The sequence below is a fragment of the Mustela nivalis genome, assembly GCF_964662115.1.
Source record: "Mustela nivalis genome assembly, chromosome: 7".
Taxonomy (NCBI): Eukaryota; Metazoa; Chordata; class Mammalia; order Carnivora; family Mustelidae; genus Mustela; species Mustela nivalis.
The window spans coordinates 69,320,345-69,337,781 of record NC_139026.1 but is presented as its reverse complement, the minus strand read 5'-3'; the positions used below and the strand labels follow the sequence as shown (position 1 = coordinate 69,337,781).

The following is a 17,437-nucleotide window of genomic DNA, read 5'->3' as shown; positions in this document are numbered from 1 at the left end:
ATTTTTGCATGCACATCTTCTAAGCCTGAGGTACCACATGTGATGGATTGTGTGGGAGTATTTGGCTGGGGCGAAGCAGAAATCCAGCCTAAGTATTACTTGCCAAGCCCGGCTATGGCTGTGTCAGCCAGCCTGGAAGAACAGCCAACTTTTCCTGATTTGCTTAATAAACTAACAGAGCCCATTCTAAGTATTATCTTTCTGTAAGGTTTTTCTTTGTAATTGTTGTAAGGTTGTAGCAAACCAATCCTATATCTTGATCTACTATAGTTTTTTAAAAAGGTCCCCAAAGCTTGGTATCTCTAGCAGTATCCCCTGTTATTCATTCGGATAATCCTTGCCTGTTATCATTAATATACAAACTGAGAGTTTGTAACCGTGAGAAAGCGTAATTCACAGGGTAATGGGGCATTGGGTAAATGCCCTGGTACTTAGCACAGCAGTGCCTTGATCCCTGGTTGTGACATTAACAATGTGTATATATAAAACAAAAGGCCAAGAATTGATAAGTACACAGAGTTATAATGTAGTGGCTTTAAATTTTTCCTGCACTTAAAAAAAAATTACCTACAATGTCTCTTAATTCTAGGGGACATAATGAGATGAAAGAAGTGTCATTACTTCCTTGTAGCTCTCAATCATCAGAAGGTAAGCTTAGTTTTAAATGATGGAGATTTATTACTAGGACTGTTATTGTTACCATTTTTTTCTATCTTCTATTTGTTTCTATCTTCTATTTTTTCTATCTTCTATTATGTTCTATCTAACATTTCAAGATAAAATTGCAAAGACTTCTAGGGCTTAAGTTACCCTCTTCAGAATTTCTAGAATACTTTGACCACACTTCCATTATAATCTTACATCTTTTTGCAATTAGTTGTTTATTCAACTGGCCTGCCACTAGACTGAGTTCAAGAGTAGGAATGGTATTTTATCCATTATCTATCCCTAGAAGTTCCCTGCAGTTTGTGTTACTCAATATATATCTGTTGGGTAAATCAATGGAAAGCAATAAGGGGGAGTTTTGTTTATCTTGCTTATCCACCAAGAGAATATTTTAACAAATTACTTGTATAGATAAAGTAGAAATATTAAGGAATATTAAAAAATGAAGCAGTATTGCTCTGACTTTAGTGTGGAGATTAAAATGGGAAGGAAATATCCATACCCAAGGGTTATGGATTATGATTGTACCCTCAGTGATGTTCTACATCGTTGATTCCTATCATTCTTCATATGCATCTTAAACCATCAGGAGTTATGATTATAATACAAGCATGACTATTTATTTCAAAGAAAGAAATAGGAAGTATATTGAAGTTGAAATAAAAAATATTTTTTTAAAAGTTATATTTACATTTTTAAAGTCTTCATTTGAATTTTTCCTTTTGTTATTTTTTAGAATCCTCTAAACAGTCTTGTATTAGTGTGCCTGGAATGTCTACTGGAATAGTACTTGGTGCTGGGAGTATTGGGACAGATATTGTAAACGAAGTCCTGGATTTCCAGAGGTGATGTTTTCAAATATTTTCACAAGTGAATTATTGTATTTATAAAACCAATATTCAAAAATCAGTAAGTTTCCCATATACAAACAGTAACTAATTCAATAAGATAATGAAAGAGATCATTTTTACAGTAGCAACAAAAAAGGTATTTAGATATGAACTTCAGAAGCATCCAGAACTCTATGAAAACAAATTGTTAATGCTCCAAAGGTTCATAAAAGATGACTTGAATAGCTTTCTGGATTATTGTTTTTCAATGGGAAGACTCAGTACTGTAAGGATGTCAATATTTGTTAAGCTCATCTATGAATTCAGTGTGAATCCTGTCAGAAAGGCATCTTGCATTTGTTTTTTAGAATCCAACAAATGATACTAATCATATTGAGGAAAATTCTAAAAACTAAAAGTAATAGAATGAGTTAATCCTAACAAATATTAAAATATATTATAAAGTGACAATCACTAAAACATTTCAGCACAACCGACAGATTAAATGGGAAAGAATAGATTTCAGAAATAGTCTCAAACACATACAGGAATTTAAGATTTCCCTATTGTAATGACTAAAATAAATGTAATGACTAAAAAACCAACCAGCCAACCAACCAACAAAAAACAAAATCCCACATATAAGAATTTATTATATGGTAAAAGTGGCATTTCAAATCAATGAGGGGAAATGGATTAAACAATTACAAGCATTATAATAACTTTAACTGTTTGGGGGAAAAAGCTGAACACCAATTTTATTCTGTACATTAAAATAAATTTCAGATAAACCAGAGAGTTCAAAGTAAAATTTAAAAACTATAGAACTATTTCAAGGACAGAAATACGAGTTTTTTATAATCTTAGTTTAGAAAGTCCTTTATAAACATCACACAAAATCTGGAATTCATAAAGAAAAAAGTAGATAAGTTATATTAAAAACTCAAAACTTAAGCCAATAACCATCATGACAAAGGTAAAAGAATAATAAAATGTAAAAAATGTGTGTTTCATGTGATAAAATGGACTTAATATATCTTACTATATGAAGTTTTATAGTATAAAAAATAGTTATTAAGCTATTTAAGCTTTATTTATTTATTTATTTATTTATTTATTTAAAAGATTTATTTATTTATTTGACAGACAGAGATCACAAGTAGGCAGAGAGGCAGGCAGAGAGAGAGAGAGAGAGAGGGAAGCAGGCTTCCTGCGGAGCAGGGAGCCCGATGCGGGGCTCGATCCCAGGACCCTGAGATCATGACCCGAGCCGAAGGCAGCAGCCCAAACCACTGAGCCACCCAGGCGCCCCAAGCTATTTAAGCTTTATAAATAAACTTTAATTTTATTAATGTATTTAAACTTTATATAGAGCATAAAATTATTAAGTAATTTTTAAAAACAGCTCAATAAAAAAGTTGGAGAATAGAATAGAAAAAAAATCATCAATGGTCAAGAATCTTCAACAATTGCTCAACCCTCCCTGGGTGTTGTGTGTAAATAATGAATCCCTGAATTCTACCCCAGAAGCTGATATTGCAGTGTATGTTAACCCACTAAATTTAAAAAGAAAACAAACAACAACAAAAAAAATACCAGAAAATGATTGCTCAACCCCATTCACAGTTACAAATATATAGAGCTGACCCTTTTTTTTTTTTTTAAGAATTTATTTATTTGAGAGAGAGAGAGAAGATGGGAGAAAGAGAGCATGAGAAGAGGGAGGGTCAGAGGGAGAAACAGACTCCCTGTTAAACAGGGAGCACAATGTGGGACTCGATCCCAGGACTCTGGGATCAAAACCTGAGCCTAAGGCAGTCGCTTAACCAACTGAGCCACCAAGGTGCCCCCTATACAGCTGACCCTTACCCTTAAACAACATTGGGATTGTGGATATCAACTACCTCCCCAGTCAAAAGTCTGCATATAACTTTCAACTTCCCCCAAATTAACTACTAATAGGCTACCGTTGACTAGAAGTCTTACCAAGAACATAAGCAGTAAGTAAACACATATTTTGCGTGTTTTATATATATATATATATATATATATATATATATATATATATATATACTATATATATAAATAACATATATATATATAGTATACTGTATTCTTACAATAAAGTAAGCTAGACAAAGAAAATATTGAGAAAAATCTTAAGGGAGAGATTCCCTTCCAAGATGGTGACATAAGAAGACCCTGAATTCATCTCTGCCACAGACACCCCAAATCTACATCTATTTATAGAGCAGTTTCTCCTGAAGAACTAAAAGCTGACTGAAGAGCTTCTGTACAAGTGAAGGAATAGAGTCTACATAAAGAATAGTAAGAGAAATACAGACACTGTAACAAACGGAAAAAGGGAATCCCCACCCTTGACACTGTAAGTAGTAGTGGGAAAAAATAGTACTGAGGGATTATGAGTGGATAAGTCTACCATGGGGCACATACAAAAAAGCGTGGTTTAGAAGATCAAACAGAATATACAGAAACCAGCTTGGAACTCTGTCAAAATATCTCAAGGGAGCTGCTAGATCACTGTCCAGGTCAGAGGGGCTGGCTGCCACAGTTTATATCCCACTTCTACCCTGAGAGTGTGGATGAGAGCAGGGTCCTATATGCACATTCTAGCTTGCCTATTCCTTCACTGAGCCCCACACCCCAGCCTACATGAACCCTGCTATCCAACCAAGGTGGTCCCAGTATAACATATAGTAGGACACTAGGACACATCTGGTCAGAGCTCAGTACAGCTGCAGCTGTCTTCCAAAGGTGACACAGGTGCAGAGTACCAGAACACTCCAGGCCTGAACCACTTCAGTTCCACATGACTTGCTAGGGCACTCCTGGTGCAGAGCATTCTGGGACCACGTGGTTCATGCTGCATTAGCTCCATACACTTTATCAGGTGTCCTGTTTCCAGTGTGTCCCAAAACCCTCAGGCCCAACCCTGCCTTGTTTCCAGCCACTATGCCAGGCTACCCTTTGACAGGAGCCCCCAGCATGTACTGCCTCATCTATGCTATTCTGTCAGGGCACCTAAGTGCAAAGAGCCCCGGGGCTATGCTGGCCCATGACCTCTTCAGCTCCAGCTCTCCCACCACCACAGCCCTAGCACAAAGTGCCCTGGGATCCCCAACCAGACTAACCCTACCTCTATCCATCCAGTCAACAAAATTACCAGGCTCTTCGTCTACACAAGGAAGAACCATACACAAGCCCCTTCCTTTAGGTTTAGAAGTAGCTATTCCACCTAATTCATGTAAACAAAAACAATAAGTTGGTCAAAATGAGAAGACAGAAATATGCACCAAACCAAACAACAAGGCAAAACCGTAGAGAGAAAAGTAAATGGAGATACCTAATCTATCTGATAAAGAGTTCAAAGTAATGGTCAAAAAGATGCTCACTGGACTAGAAAGAAGAGTGGATAAACTTCTTAGTGAGAAGTTTAATAAATTAATAGAAAATATCAAAATAATCAGAATTAAAGAATATAATGACAGAAATGAAAAATAAAATACAGGGAATCAAAAATTAGCATATGCAGAGGAACATCTCCCTAATTTTGAAGACAAGGTAATGGAAAGCACCCAAGCTAAATAGGAGAAAGAAAAAAATTTTAAATGAGAACAGGTTAAGGGATCTCTTGGACAACATCAAGTGAATAAACATTTGCATCATAAGGATCTCTGAAGGAGAAGAGGGAGAAGAGGGCAGAAAACTTATTTGAGGAATACTGCTAAAATCTTCCCTAACCTGGGGAAGGAAACAGATAACAAGATAAACCCAAGAAGTCCACACCATGACAGTTTTTGATATTTAAATTATTATTAAGAGAAGATTTTAAAAGCAGGAAGAGAGAAGCAACTAGAAATGTATAAAGTAAACTCCATAAGGCTAACAGCTGATTTTTTAGCAGAAAATTTGCAGGCCAAATGACATGTTCAAGTGTTGGCCAAATGATCTGTTCAAATGCTGCAAGGAAAAAAACCATACAACGAAGAATATTTCACCCACCAAGATTATCATTAAGAATTAAGGAGAGGTAGAGGCACCTGGGTGGCTCAGTTGGTAAGCATCTGCCTTCAGCTCAGGTTGTGATCTTGGGGTCCTAGGATTTGAGCCGTGCATCGGGCTCCCTGCTTGGCCAGGAGCCTGCTTCTCCCTTTCCCCCTGCCACTCCCCCTGCTTGTGATCACTCTCTTTCTCTGTGTGTGTCAAATAAATAATAAAATCCTTTAAAAAAAAATAATAAGAATTAAGGAGAGGTAAAGAGTTTCCCAAACACAAGTTAAAACATTTCACCACCACTAAACTGACCTTAGATGAAATCTTAAAGAGAATTCTTTAATCAGAAAAGGCTATAAGAAAAGTACAAAAGGAAAAAATTCCACTGATTACAAAATATACACAGTAAAGGTAGTAGGTCAACCTTATACTTACAAAGCTAGTATGATGGTTAAAAAATGAAAGTAGTAAAATCAATTATATCAACAAAAATTAGTCAAGGGATACACAGAATTAAAAGATGTAAAATGTGCTGTCCTATAATAACGTGAAGGGGGAGTAACAATGTAGTGCCTTTAGACTGTTGAACTTAGGAGACCATCAATTGAATACAGACTGCTATATACTTTGGATGTTATATATGAAACACATGGTAACCACAAGCCAAAAATGCATAAAAGATATGGAAAAAACTAAGAGGAAGGAATCCAAGCATAACACTAAAGAAAGTCATCAAATTACAGGGAAAGGGAGCAAGAGAAAAAGAACAAAGAACTACAACAACCAGAAATAAGTGAACAAAATGGCAGTAAATACATAGATATCCACAATTCCTTTAAATGTAAATGAGCTACATGTTCCAATCAAAAGACAAAGGGTGACTCAATAGATTAAAAAAATTTAGACCCATCTATATACTGCCTGCAGGAAACTCCCTTCAGAGCTAAAGACACATACAAACTGAAAGCGAAGGGTGGAGAAAGATACATCATGCAACTGGAGGCCGAGAATAAAAGCTGGGGTAGCAATACTTGTGTTAGACAAAACAGACTTTAAAACAAGGACTACAGCAACAGACAAAGAAAGGTATTATTTATGTATTAATAAAGGGATCTACCCAAGAAGAGGACATAATAATTGTAAATATCTATGCATTCAACATAGGAGTACCTGAATATATAAAGAAAATATTAACAGACATAAGGGGGACATGGATAGTAATAAAATAGTAGGGAACATGAACACTCCACTTACATCAATGAATAGACCATCAAGACAAAATCAATGAGGAAACAGTCACTCTGAATGACACATTAGGCCAGATGGACATAAAAAAATACATACAGATCATTTCATCACCAAATAGCAGAATACGCTTTCCTTTTAGAGGCACGGGGAAACGCCTCAAGGATAGATCACATGCTTATCCCAACAAGAAGTCTCAATAAATGTAAAGAAACTAAAATTATATCAAGCATCTTTTCTGACTACAACAATATGAAACTAGATATCAATTACAAAAACAAAATAAAACAAAACCCTGGAAAAAACACAAACTCTGGAGGCTACACTACGTGCTAAACCACAAGAAAAAGAATAAAACTAATCCAAACTGCTAAGGAAGAAGTGAAAGAGTTACTTTTTGCAGATGACATGGTACAATACATAGAAAACACTAAAAACTATTAGAATAAATGGTTTCAGTAAGTTGCAGGATACAAAAATCAATATACAGGAATCAATGAAGAAATCAAAGAAGAAATTTTTTCTTAAACCCTGGAAACAATGGAAAATAGAAAAACTATAGTTCAAAATCTTTGGGACACAGCAAAAACACTTTTTTTTTTTTTTTTTTTTTTTAGCAAAAGCACTTCTAAGAAGGAAATGATATAGGCCTTTTTCAAGAAACATGAAAAGTCTCAAACAATGTAACCTTTCAAGTAAAGGAACTTAAAAAAGGACAAAATACAAAGTTAGTAGAAGGAATGAAATAATAAAGACCAGTGTGGAAATAAATGAAAGAGAGACTAAAGAAATCAGTTAAAAGATCAATGAAACTAAGAGTTGATTCTTTAGAAAGATAAACAAAATTGATAAACCTTTAGCCAGACTCATCAGGAAAAAAGAGGAGACTCAAAATCAGAAATTAAAGAGAAGTTGCAGTCTGCACTACAAAGGATTATAAGAAACAATTGTGAAAAATTATATGCAAAAATATTGAATAACCTAGAAGAAACAGGTAAATGCCTAGAAACATACAATCTTACAAAATGAATCAGGAAGAAATAGAAAATCCATTACTAGTAATGAAATGGAATCAGTGATCAACAAAATCCCAATAAACAAAAGTTCAGGAGATGGATTCACAGGTGAATTCTACCAAATGTTTAAAGAAGTGTTAATACCTATTTCCCTCAATCTATTCCAAAAAACAGAAAAGAATGTTTCCAAGTTTAGTCTATGAAGCCGGCATTACTCTCATACCAAAATAAGACAAAGATGCCACTACCACCACCACAAAAAAAAAAAAAAACCCTATATGCCAATATCTCTGATGAACATAGATGTAAAATCTTCAGAAAAGAATTAGCAAACCATATTCAACAACACATTAAAAGGACCATTGAACCTGATCAAGTGGGATTTATTCCAGGGATGCAGGGACGATTCAATATTTGCAAATTGATGAACTTGATACATCACAATAAAAAAATATAGAAATCATATGATCATCTTAATAGACAGAAAAAGCACTTGATAAAATTCAATACCTATTTATGCATAAAACTCAGCAACATGGGCATAGAGGGTACATATCTCAACATAAATAAAAGCCATATACAAAAAACCCAGAGCTGACATAATACTCAATGGTGAAAAATCAAGAGCTTTTCTCTAAGACTCAGAACAAGCACATACCCCTCACCACTTTTATTCACTGTAGTACTGGGAGTCCTAAGCACAGCTATCAGACAAGAAAAAGAATAAAACTAATCCAAACTGCTAAGGAAGAAGTGAAAGAGTTACTTTTTGCAGATGACATGGTACAATACATAGAAAACACTAAAAACTATTAGAATAAATGGTTTCAGTAAGTTGCAGGATACAAAAATCAATATACAGAAATCTGTTTTTTCTATACCCTAGTAACAAAGTAGCAGAAAGAGAAATTAAACACACAATTCCATTTCAAATTACACTAAAAAGAATGAAATACCTAGGAATAAGCTTAAGGAGATGAAAGTTCTGTACCTCGAAAAGTACAAAAAATTGATGGAAGAAATCAAATGACACAAACAAATAGAAAAACATACCATGCTCATGGATTGGTAGAATATTAAAATGTCCATACTATGCAAAGCCATCTATACATTAATACAATCCCTATTAAAATACCAATAACATTTTTCACAGAGCAAAAATCCTAAAAATTTGTATGAAACCACAAAAGATCCCAAATAGCCACAGCAATCTTAAGAAGAACAAAGATGGAAGTATCATAATATCAAATTTCAAGATATAGTATAAATCTATAATCAAAACAGTGTGGTGCTGGCATAAATATAGACATATAGATCAACAGAATAGAGCACCCAGAAATAAACCCATGATTATATGGTCAATTAATCTATGACAAAGGAGGGAAGAACATACAATGGGAAAAGACAGTCTCTTTAATCAACAGTGCTGGGAAAATTGGATGGGTACATGGAAAAGAATAAGATTGGACCACTTCCAGGATGCCTGGGTGGCTCAGTCAGTCAAGCATCTGCCTTTGGCTCAAGTCATGATCCTGGGACTGAGCCCTGCATCAGACTCCCTGCTCAGCGGGGAGCTCCCTCTGCCCTTCACCCTACTTGTGTTCTTTCTCTCTCTCTCTCAAATAAAGAAAACCTTAAAAAAAAAAAAAAAGATTGGCCCACTTTCTTACACCATACACAAAAATAAACCATAAAATTTCTAAAAAACAAAACAAACAAAAAAACATAGGCAAGAATCTCTTAGACATTGACCTTAGCAACATTTTTCAAGCTATGTTTTCTAAGGTAAGGGAAACAAAACCAAAAATAAGCTACTGGGGGTGGGGAGGGGTGCCTGGGTGGCTCAGTCCATTAAACATCTGCCTTCAGCTCAGTTCATGATTCCAGGGTCCTGGGAGTGAGCCCTGCATCAGGCTCCCTGCTGAGCAGGGAGACTGCATCTCTCTCTTCCTGTGCCTGCTGCTCTGCCTACTTGTGCTCCTTCTGTCAAGTAAATAAATAGAATCTTAAAAAATAAACTACTGAGACTACATTAAAATAAAAGGTTTTACATGGCAAAGAAAAGCATCAATGAAACTAAAAGGCAATCTACTGAATAGGAAAAGATATTTGCAAGTGGTATATCTCATAAGGGGTTAATATTCAAGATAAAGAATGTATACAACTCAACACTACAAAGACCCTAAACAACTCAATTTAAAAATGGACAAGATCTGAATACACATTCTCAAAAGAACACATACCACTGGCCAATAGAACATGTAAAGATGCTCAACATCACTAATCATCAAGAAAATGCAAATCAAAACCACAGTGAGAGACCACTTCACACCTGTCAGAATGGCTAAAATCAAAAGACAAGAACGAGCAAATGTTGGGGAGAATGTGGAGAAAAGGGAAGCCACGTGCACAGTTGGTAGGCATGTAAATTTGTGCAGCCATTGTGGAAAACAGTATAGAGGTTCTTCAAAAAATTAAAAATAAAAATACTGGGACACCTGAATGGCTCAGTCAGTTAAGTGTCTGACTCTTGGTCTCAGCAAAGGGCCATGATCTCAGGAGTTGCAAGATTAAGCCTCCATTGGACTCCATGCTCAGTGCAGAGTCTGCTTGAGATTCTCTCTCCATCTCTCCCCCAACTTGCACCCGCACACTCTCTCAAAAAAAAATTTAAAAATAGATATACCGGGATTGAGCCCCACTTTGGGCTCTCTGCTCAGCAGGGAGCCTGCTTCCTCCTCTCTCTCTGCCTGCCTCTCTGCCTACTTGTGATTTCTGCCTGTCAAATAAATAAATAAAATCTTTTTAAAAATTAGATATACCTATATATCTGTTAATTCCATTGCTGGGTAATTACCCAAAGAAAATGTAAACTAATTTGAAAGGATATGTGCACCCCTATGTTTATTGCAGCATTAATAATAATAGCCAGGATATGGAAGCAATCTAAGTGTCCACTGATAGATGAATGGATAAAGAAATGTTATAATAGTGTTTACATAGTAGAGTATCCTGATCAATGAGATTTGTCAGAGGTGCAATTATTAGTAAGAAGTGGTGTGTACGTACACACACACACACACACACACACAGGAATATTAGCCATAAAAAATGAATGTGATTGCCATTTACAACATCAGAGACCTAGAGGGTATTACACTAAAAGAAGTAAGTCTGACAGAAAAAAACAAACACTGTAGGATTTCACTTACATGTAGAGTCTAAAAAAACAAACAAACAAACAAACAAACAAAAAGCAGAAACAGACCCATAAATACAGAGAACTGATGGTCACCAGAGGAGAGGAATGTGGTGAGATGGGCAAAATGGGTGAAGGGGAGTTGGGGTGCAAGCTTCCAGTTTTAGAATGAATAAGGATAAAAGGTAGAGCATAGGGAATATAGACAATTCTATTACAACAACATTATACGGTGACAGATGGTAGTTACAGTTGTGGTGAGCACAGCATAGAGTTGTTGAATCACTATGTTGTATGCGTGAGACTACATAACATTGTGTGACTACTAAACTTTGATGAAAAAAAAAGATAAAATCATAAGCAAAAATATTTTTACAGTACTGTATTTATCAAAGACAATTCATGTATAAGCAGACTCACGCAGTTCAAACCCTGTTGGCTAGGGGTCAACTGTATATACAAAATCAAACCATATGGTGTTACTTTTTCCATTTATAAGATTGTCAAAAATTTGAAAGTTTGATAACACTCAATATTGGTGAGTGACAGTGTGAGTGAACAGTAACCCATAAACTGTAGGAAATAAACTAATGTAACAACTCTGGAGGGCAATTTGACGATACTCATAAAAATGTAAATGAATATCGTCTTAGACTCAGAAATTCTACTCCAGGAGCAAATATTCTTACACAACTGTGCAAAAGTCTATGAATAAGACCATTCATTGTATGCTTGTTTAGTGATTTAAGTATTTACAACTACAACTTGTTATGGCATACCCATACGATGGAGTACTGTGCAACTATTAAGAGTTAGGTCTATTTATACTAATATGGAATGGTCTTTAAAATATATGGTTAATAGAATGCACAGGAAAAGAGCAAAAAATATATACAATAACTCACTTGTATAAGAAAAAAATTTTTAAAGATTTTGTTTATTCATCTGAGAGAGAGAGAGAGAGTACAAGCAGGGGGAGAGGCAGAGGGAGAGGAATAAGCAGACTCCTTGCCAAGCTGGGAGCCTGATTTGGGGCTTGATCCCAGTGTCTGGAGATCATGACCTGAGCCAAAGGCAGAAGCTTAACCATCTGAGCCACCAAGGTGCCCCAAGATACGTTTATATATATGAATATGTGTATATACAAGCTCATAATTGCTCATCTAAAACCCTTGAGACCAGATAGTACTGAACCTAGAATATCTTTGGATTTTAAAAGAAAGATATGTTTGTTCTGGAATTTAAGTTTTTTAAAAGAGAGCAATTAGTTACATTATGGGCAGCACCCATCATCAATTAAATTGTTATTTATGCTTTGAGAAGTATTTACAGATTAAATGATAAAACATGGGAGGAGAGGGGAAGACGTGGGGTAAATGCATTAAATAAGATTTAGAAAAGAATTAAAGTTTTCCATAATAAAAGTTCTAAGATCTATTTCTGGAGTGAATTGTAAATATTAGCAGGGCAAAGTAGGATAAAACGTTAGCCTCATCATTTCAAATTTTGCTAAGTTCAGATTAATTCTGATTTTGCTGCCACATGAATTATGGAAAATCCAAGGCATTTTGGATTTTGGAATTGTAAAGAAAGGACCTTAAACTCCACAACATATGACAATACAGAAAGTTGTTCAGATTAGTTTCTTCTCGTAGATAAAACTAGGTGTTGGAGGGTGGGAGATGTAGAAGAGGGAAGAGACTTTTTACTTTCTACCTCTTTGTAAGTCCACAAATTTTTTAAGTTTTCACTTTAAAAACTTTACATTGAAGAAAATCCCTGAGACATTTGTGACTGCTGTCTGCTCAATTTTATTCAATACTGAATACTTGCAACATGCTATATACTTTAAGTATTGAAAGTACGATAAATATGTACAAGGATATGCGTTTAACCCCTTATCCACTTTGACCATAAATTTCTTGACAACACTCAATATATAAAACTAACAGTAGCATATAGTGAATTTTTAAATGCTCGAGTGTGTGGTTTATACATTCTTAGTCTTAATCCTATACTAATTTTCACTATAGGATTCGGTTTCCTTCCAGATTTAAGGTTTTACAACTAAGTGACTTAAGTAATGAAAAACATTGTATCAGTGAAGGACATTTTATTTGTTTAACTGTGGTAAATATATATAATCAAGGTTGAGTATTTTCCCCATTTTTTTTAAAGATTTATTTATTTATTTGACAGAGAGATCACAAGTAGACAGAGAGGCAGGCAGAGAGAGAGAGAGAAGCAGGCTCCCTGCTGAGCAGAGAGCCCGACAAGGGACTCGATTCCAGGACCCCGAGATCATGACCTGAGCTGAAGGCAGCGGCTTCACCCACTGAGCCACCCAGGCGCCCTCCCCATTTTTAATACACAGTTCAGTAGCATTAAATACACCTGGGCAACCACCACCACTATCCATCTCTACAACTTCCTTCACCTTGCAAAACCGAAACTCCCATTAGACAATGATTCCCATTTCCCTCTCCCCTTAACCCCTGACATTCACCATTTTACTTTGTCTCTATGAATTGGACTACTCTAAGTACCTCATGAGTGAACCCTATGGTATTTGTCTTTATAGGCTACTGTTAATGTCCTGAAGACACTAATACTGTCATATTAAGTCTTGAAGAGATTTAGGATTAAAGCATAGGATTTTGTTTATATTGTTTTGGGTTTCACTGATTTTGTACCTGGGCACGACTTATAATAAAAACATAACATTTTTCACTTAAATAGGTTACAGGATGTTAGGAAAGCTTTCTTTATTCTCAGTTCTGTTGTTATTAAGGAACCGAGAAGGAGTGGATTCTTAATGTGAATGCCTATTTTGAATGATTATTTATTATTCCATCACTTTACCACATGCTGTATTAAGACAGGCAACATGATTTACCTAAGTGCTCTTACCTCAGAGTTTTATGTTTCAATTTACCACATGGTGTTCTTCAGCAGTCCATAGTAAAAATTAAGTATGGCACTGAAAAAGTTAGTCTACTTGAGAAAACTTGTCATGACATTCAATCTCCTGTTTTTCACTGTACTTTATCAGATTATGTGTTTAAAGACAAAAGTACCATATATATAAAGAAAATGTTTATGTGTCACTTTTTGAAGGTTACAGTCTTCTTCCTCCCTTGATGACTCAAGTCCAACAAATTTAATGAAAGATTCTCATGCTATCACCTGCAGGAAAGTAAGTAGAATAAGTAATATTCATGAAATAATTGGGTGAAATTTTTTTCTTCTTAATTATTTAAGATGCCATCATAAAAAAATGAACTCTTTTCATGTTTTTAAGAGGCAATATAGACTAGTGGTTGACCGCAAAGTTGCTGGACACATGCTATGTGGGTCCATGTTGTGACTCCGACACCTACTGCTGGGTAACCTCATGCTTGTTATTTAAACTTTGCGCCTCTCTTTCCTCTTCTGTGAAACAGGGACAGTAATAGCACCAAACTCTTAGAGTGATGTGTGAATTAAGTGATTTGATGCAAAAACTTAACAGTGCCTGGTACATAATATGAGCTCAATAAATGGTAGCTAGGATATTATTGTAATGGGTTCCAATTCAGTGGATTAAATGTACTCCTTATGGTCTGGAAAAAAATTTTAATACTATACACTATGAGTATTACATACTGTTTAATTCAATTAAACAAATACTATTCAAAAAACATTGTTGCATATATAAAATTGACTAAACATATTGGTAAATATCTGGAAGAGTGACATACAATTTAATTCTAATGGATCCCAGAAAACGAAAAGATCTAAAGTAGGTCTATAAACAAAGTAGTATTTAAAAATAAAGTAGGAGAAAAGAGAAATTAAATCTGATCAGGCCAAAAAGGAAATTTAAAAAATGTTTTTATACAGGGGGCCTGGGTGGGTCAGTTGGTTGAGCAACTGCCTTCTGCTCAGGTCATGATCCTGGACCCCAGGATTGAGTCCCGTATTGGGCTCCCTGCTCCGCAAGGAGCCTTCTTCTCCCTCTGCTTCTCCCCCTTCTCATGCTGTCTCTATCTCAACTAAGTAAAAACATCTTTTAAAAAAGATGTTTTTAGGGCGCCTGGGTGGCTCAGTGGGTTAAGCCGCTGCCTTCGGCTCAGGTCATGATCTCAGGGTCCTGGGATCGAGCCCCGCATCGGGCTCTCTGCTCAGCAGGGAGCCTGCTTCCCTCTCTCTCTGCCTGCCTCTCCGACTACTTGTGATTTCTCTCTGTCGAATAAATAAATAAAAATCTTTAAAAAAAAAAAAAAGATGTTTTTATACAAATGTCATGGGTCTTTTAGTCTAGTATTTACCATTTGCTCAAACATTTAGCCAATGTTTATTAGGTAGCTATTTTGTGCCAGACAATAGGGTAGAAGAAGGGGGTTAAGACATTCCAAAATAATCTCCAAGTAGTGTACATTATGTAGACATTTTATAGATCAAGTTCATCAACTTAATAAGACAACATAGGTAAATGATGTATCTTTTTTCCATCAAGCATTATTGCATTTATTTAGTGTTCAACATAATGTTTAAGACACCATACATTGCTTACAGGAATTTATATAGATGCTAAAATTATAAAAGCAAAAAGAAAATTATTTACCTAAAACTCGAGATTGTGGTTACTTTAGCAGAAGAGAAAAGGGGATGTGATCAGTGGGCAATTGCCAGGCTAGTAAGCTATCAGTAATTTATATTGGTAAATGATGTATGTTGATGAGCTATATTAACTACTGAATTGTTGGACCTGTAACTGTGTAATAGTATGATAACTTTTTGGTAGAAGCCTTTAGTTTAATCCACTTCCCACTCCAAACCACTATTTTCCATTGTAGTTTCATGTGAGATAGTTTTACCATCATTTTTCTTAAAAACAAATAGCTCTTCCTCCTCAGTCCAAAATCCTCAATCTGTATAATATGTACATTCAGTTACTGTTACAAACAATGTGGACTTTGCCATTAGAAGTCCCGTATTGGTTAGAATAATGGTCTCAACACTTGGGCAAGCTATTAACCTCTTTAGCCCTCAGATCCCTGACCTCATGACCTTTGAAACACGAAATGCCTGGGGGTGCCTGGCACACAGTCCTCAGTGAATGCAAGTGGCCTATGGATGAGGCAGGCCTATGTCTGATCATTGCTAAGAAAGTTTCATTTCACTCAAGTAGGAACCTTACTATTTATTATTCTTTCTTTTCAGATTTCAAAAAAGGAGTTGATTCCAGTAAATCCTTCTGAAATGGGGAAGTCAGAGGCTACAAGGCAAAACCAGAGTGCTGATCCTCCCCACAATCACGGGCCACTCTTTGGTAAGATTTCTTTGGCAACTGCCTGCCATTTTAGTTTTCTAAACACTTTCTTCATTGTGATATTTTCAGCTGTAGGAGAGCTCTAAAGGAGCAAAGACTTTGAAAACTAAGATTTTTTCATTCAAAACCCTAAATACAATGATCATACTCAACTTCAAGATGGTTGTTACTGAATGTACCTGTCATTAAAAATCCCCTTATCAATGGAATTAGTTATGGATATTGTTAATACATACTATCTAAATAAAACTAAGGTACTACTATTTAGGAGAAAGATGCCCATTTCCAAGAATAAGCACTTTTAAATGTACCAATCATAAAGTGTTTAAGATGTAATTATTCATTTTAACTATGTTTATGTAAATTCAAACCAACTAAATTGAAGTGACACAGGTTTATACTATCCATAACTAACATTGATCTACTGGAAATATATGTCAAAAAGAATCAAAGAACTTGAAAGAAAGAAACTGGATTTCAACTTCACAGAGAACCACACATTAATCATCTCAAATTCTATTGTACTTCGAAAGATTTCTAGAGAACATTGGCTAATTGAAGCTGTTTGTTAACCCATAATTTCTAGATCCTCTTTCTTATCTCTAACTTGAATCTTGTTTCTATGGTTTCTTCTTATTTCCTTCTTCAATAAAAAAACTGGTTATTTTCCTTTTTATGAGATTTTTCAGATTTTTGGAAGAGGATGCTTTTGTGTCAGCCTTCTCTTTCAGATTAAAGATGTACAGTATTTTCACAAGGCAGGTTAAAGTTAAGTTTATCCTTCCAGGCTCTCTGTGGACACATGCATAAACACTTGTCTAGCATCAGTACCTTTTAGTGCTATTATTTTCTATTTGAAAACTCATAGATCACCTCATTTATGTGCATCAAATGAGTTCTCTGCAATTTCTCTGATAGCACATGGTTATATAATAGGTGACCCATTTAAAAAATATATCAGCCTTCTGCAATATAAGGCCTATGCTTTGTCTTCAAAATTTCACTGTATATTATTCTAGCCTCGCTTTGCAATTTTTAGTTTAAGTTTTTTATTTTAATTCCAGTTAGCTAACATACAGTGTAGTATTAGTTTCAGGTGAACAGTAGTGACTCATCAGCCATGTACAATCCTGGGCATTCGTCACAGCTGCCC

At 35.4% G+C, this 17,437-nt stretch overlaps 1 protein-coding gene across 3 annotated transcripts in view; it reads left to right on the top strand.

Annotated features, from left to right (window-relative positions):
• BMAL2 (basic helix-loop-helix ARNT like 2) overlaps positions 1–17,437 on the top strand; it is a 107,277-nt gene that overhangs the window by 85,404 nt on the left and 4,436 nt on the right. For all 3 annotated transcript variants that reach the window (XM_082738514.1, XM_082738515.1, XM_082738516.1), the window contains 4 exons: positions 590–648; positions 1,403–1,511; positions 14,088–14,166; positions 16,176–16,284. In XM_082738514.1, coding sequence (XP_082594640.1) covers positions 590–648; positions 1,403–1,511; positions 14,088–14,166; positions 16,176–16,284 — 356 coding nt within the window. The remainder of the gene's footprint in view (positions 1–589; positions 649–1,402; positions 1,512–14,087; positions 14,167–16,175; positions 16,285–17,437) is intronic.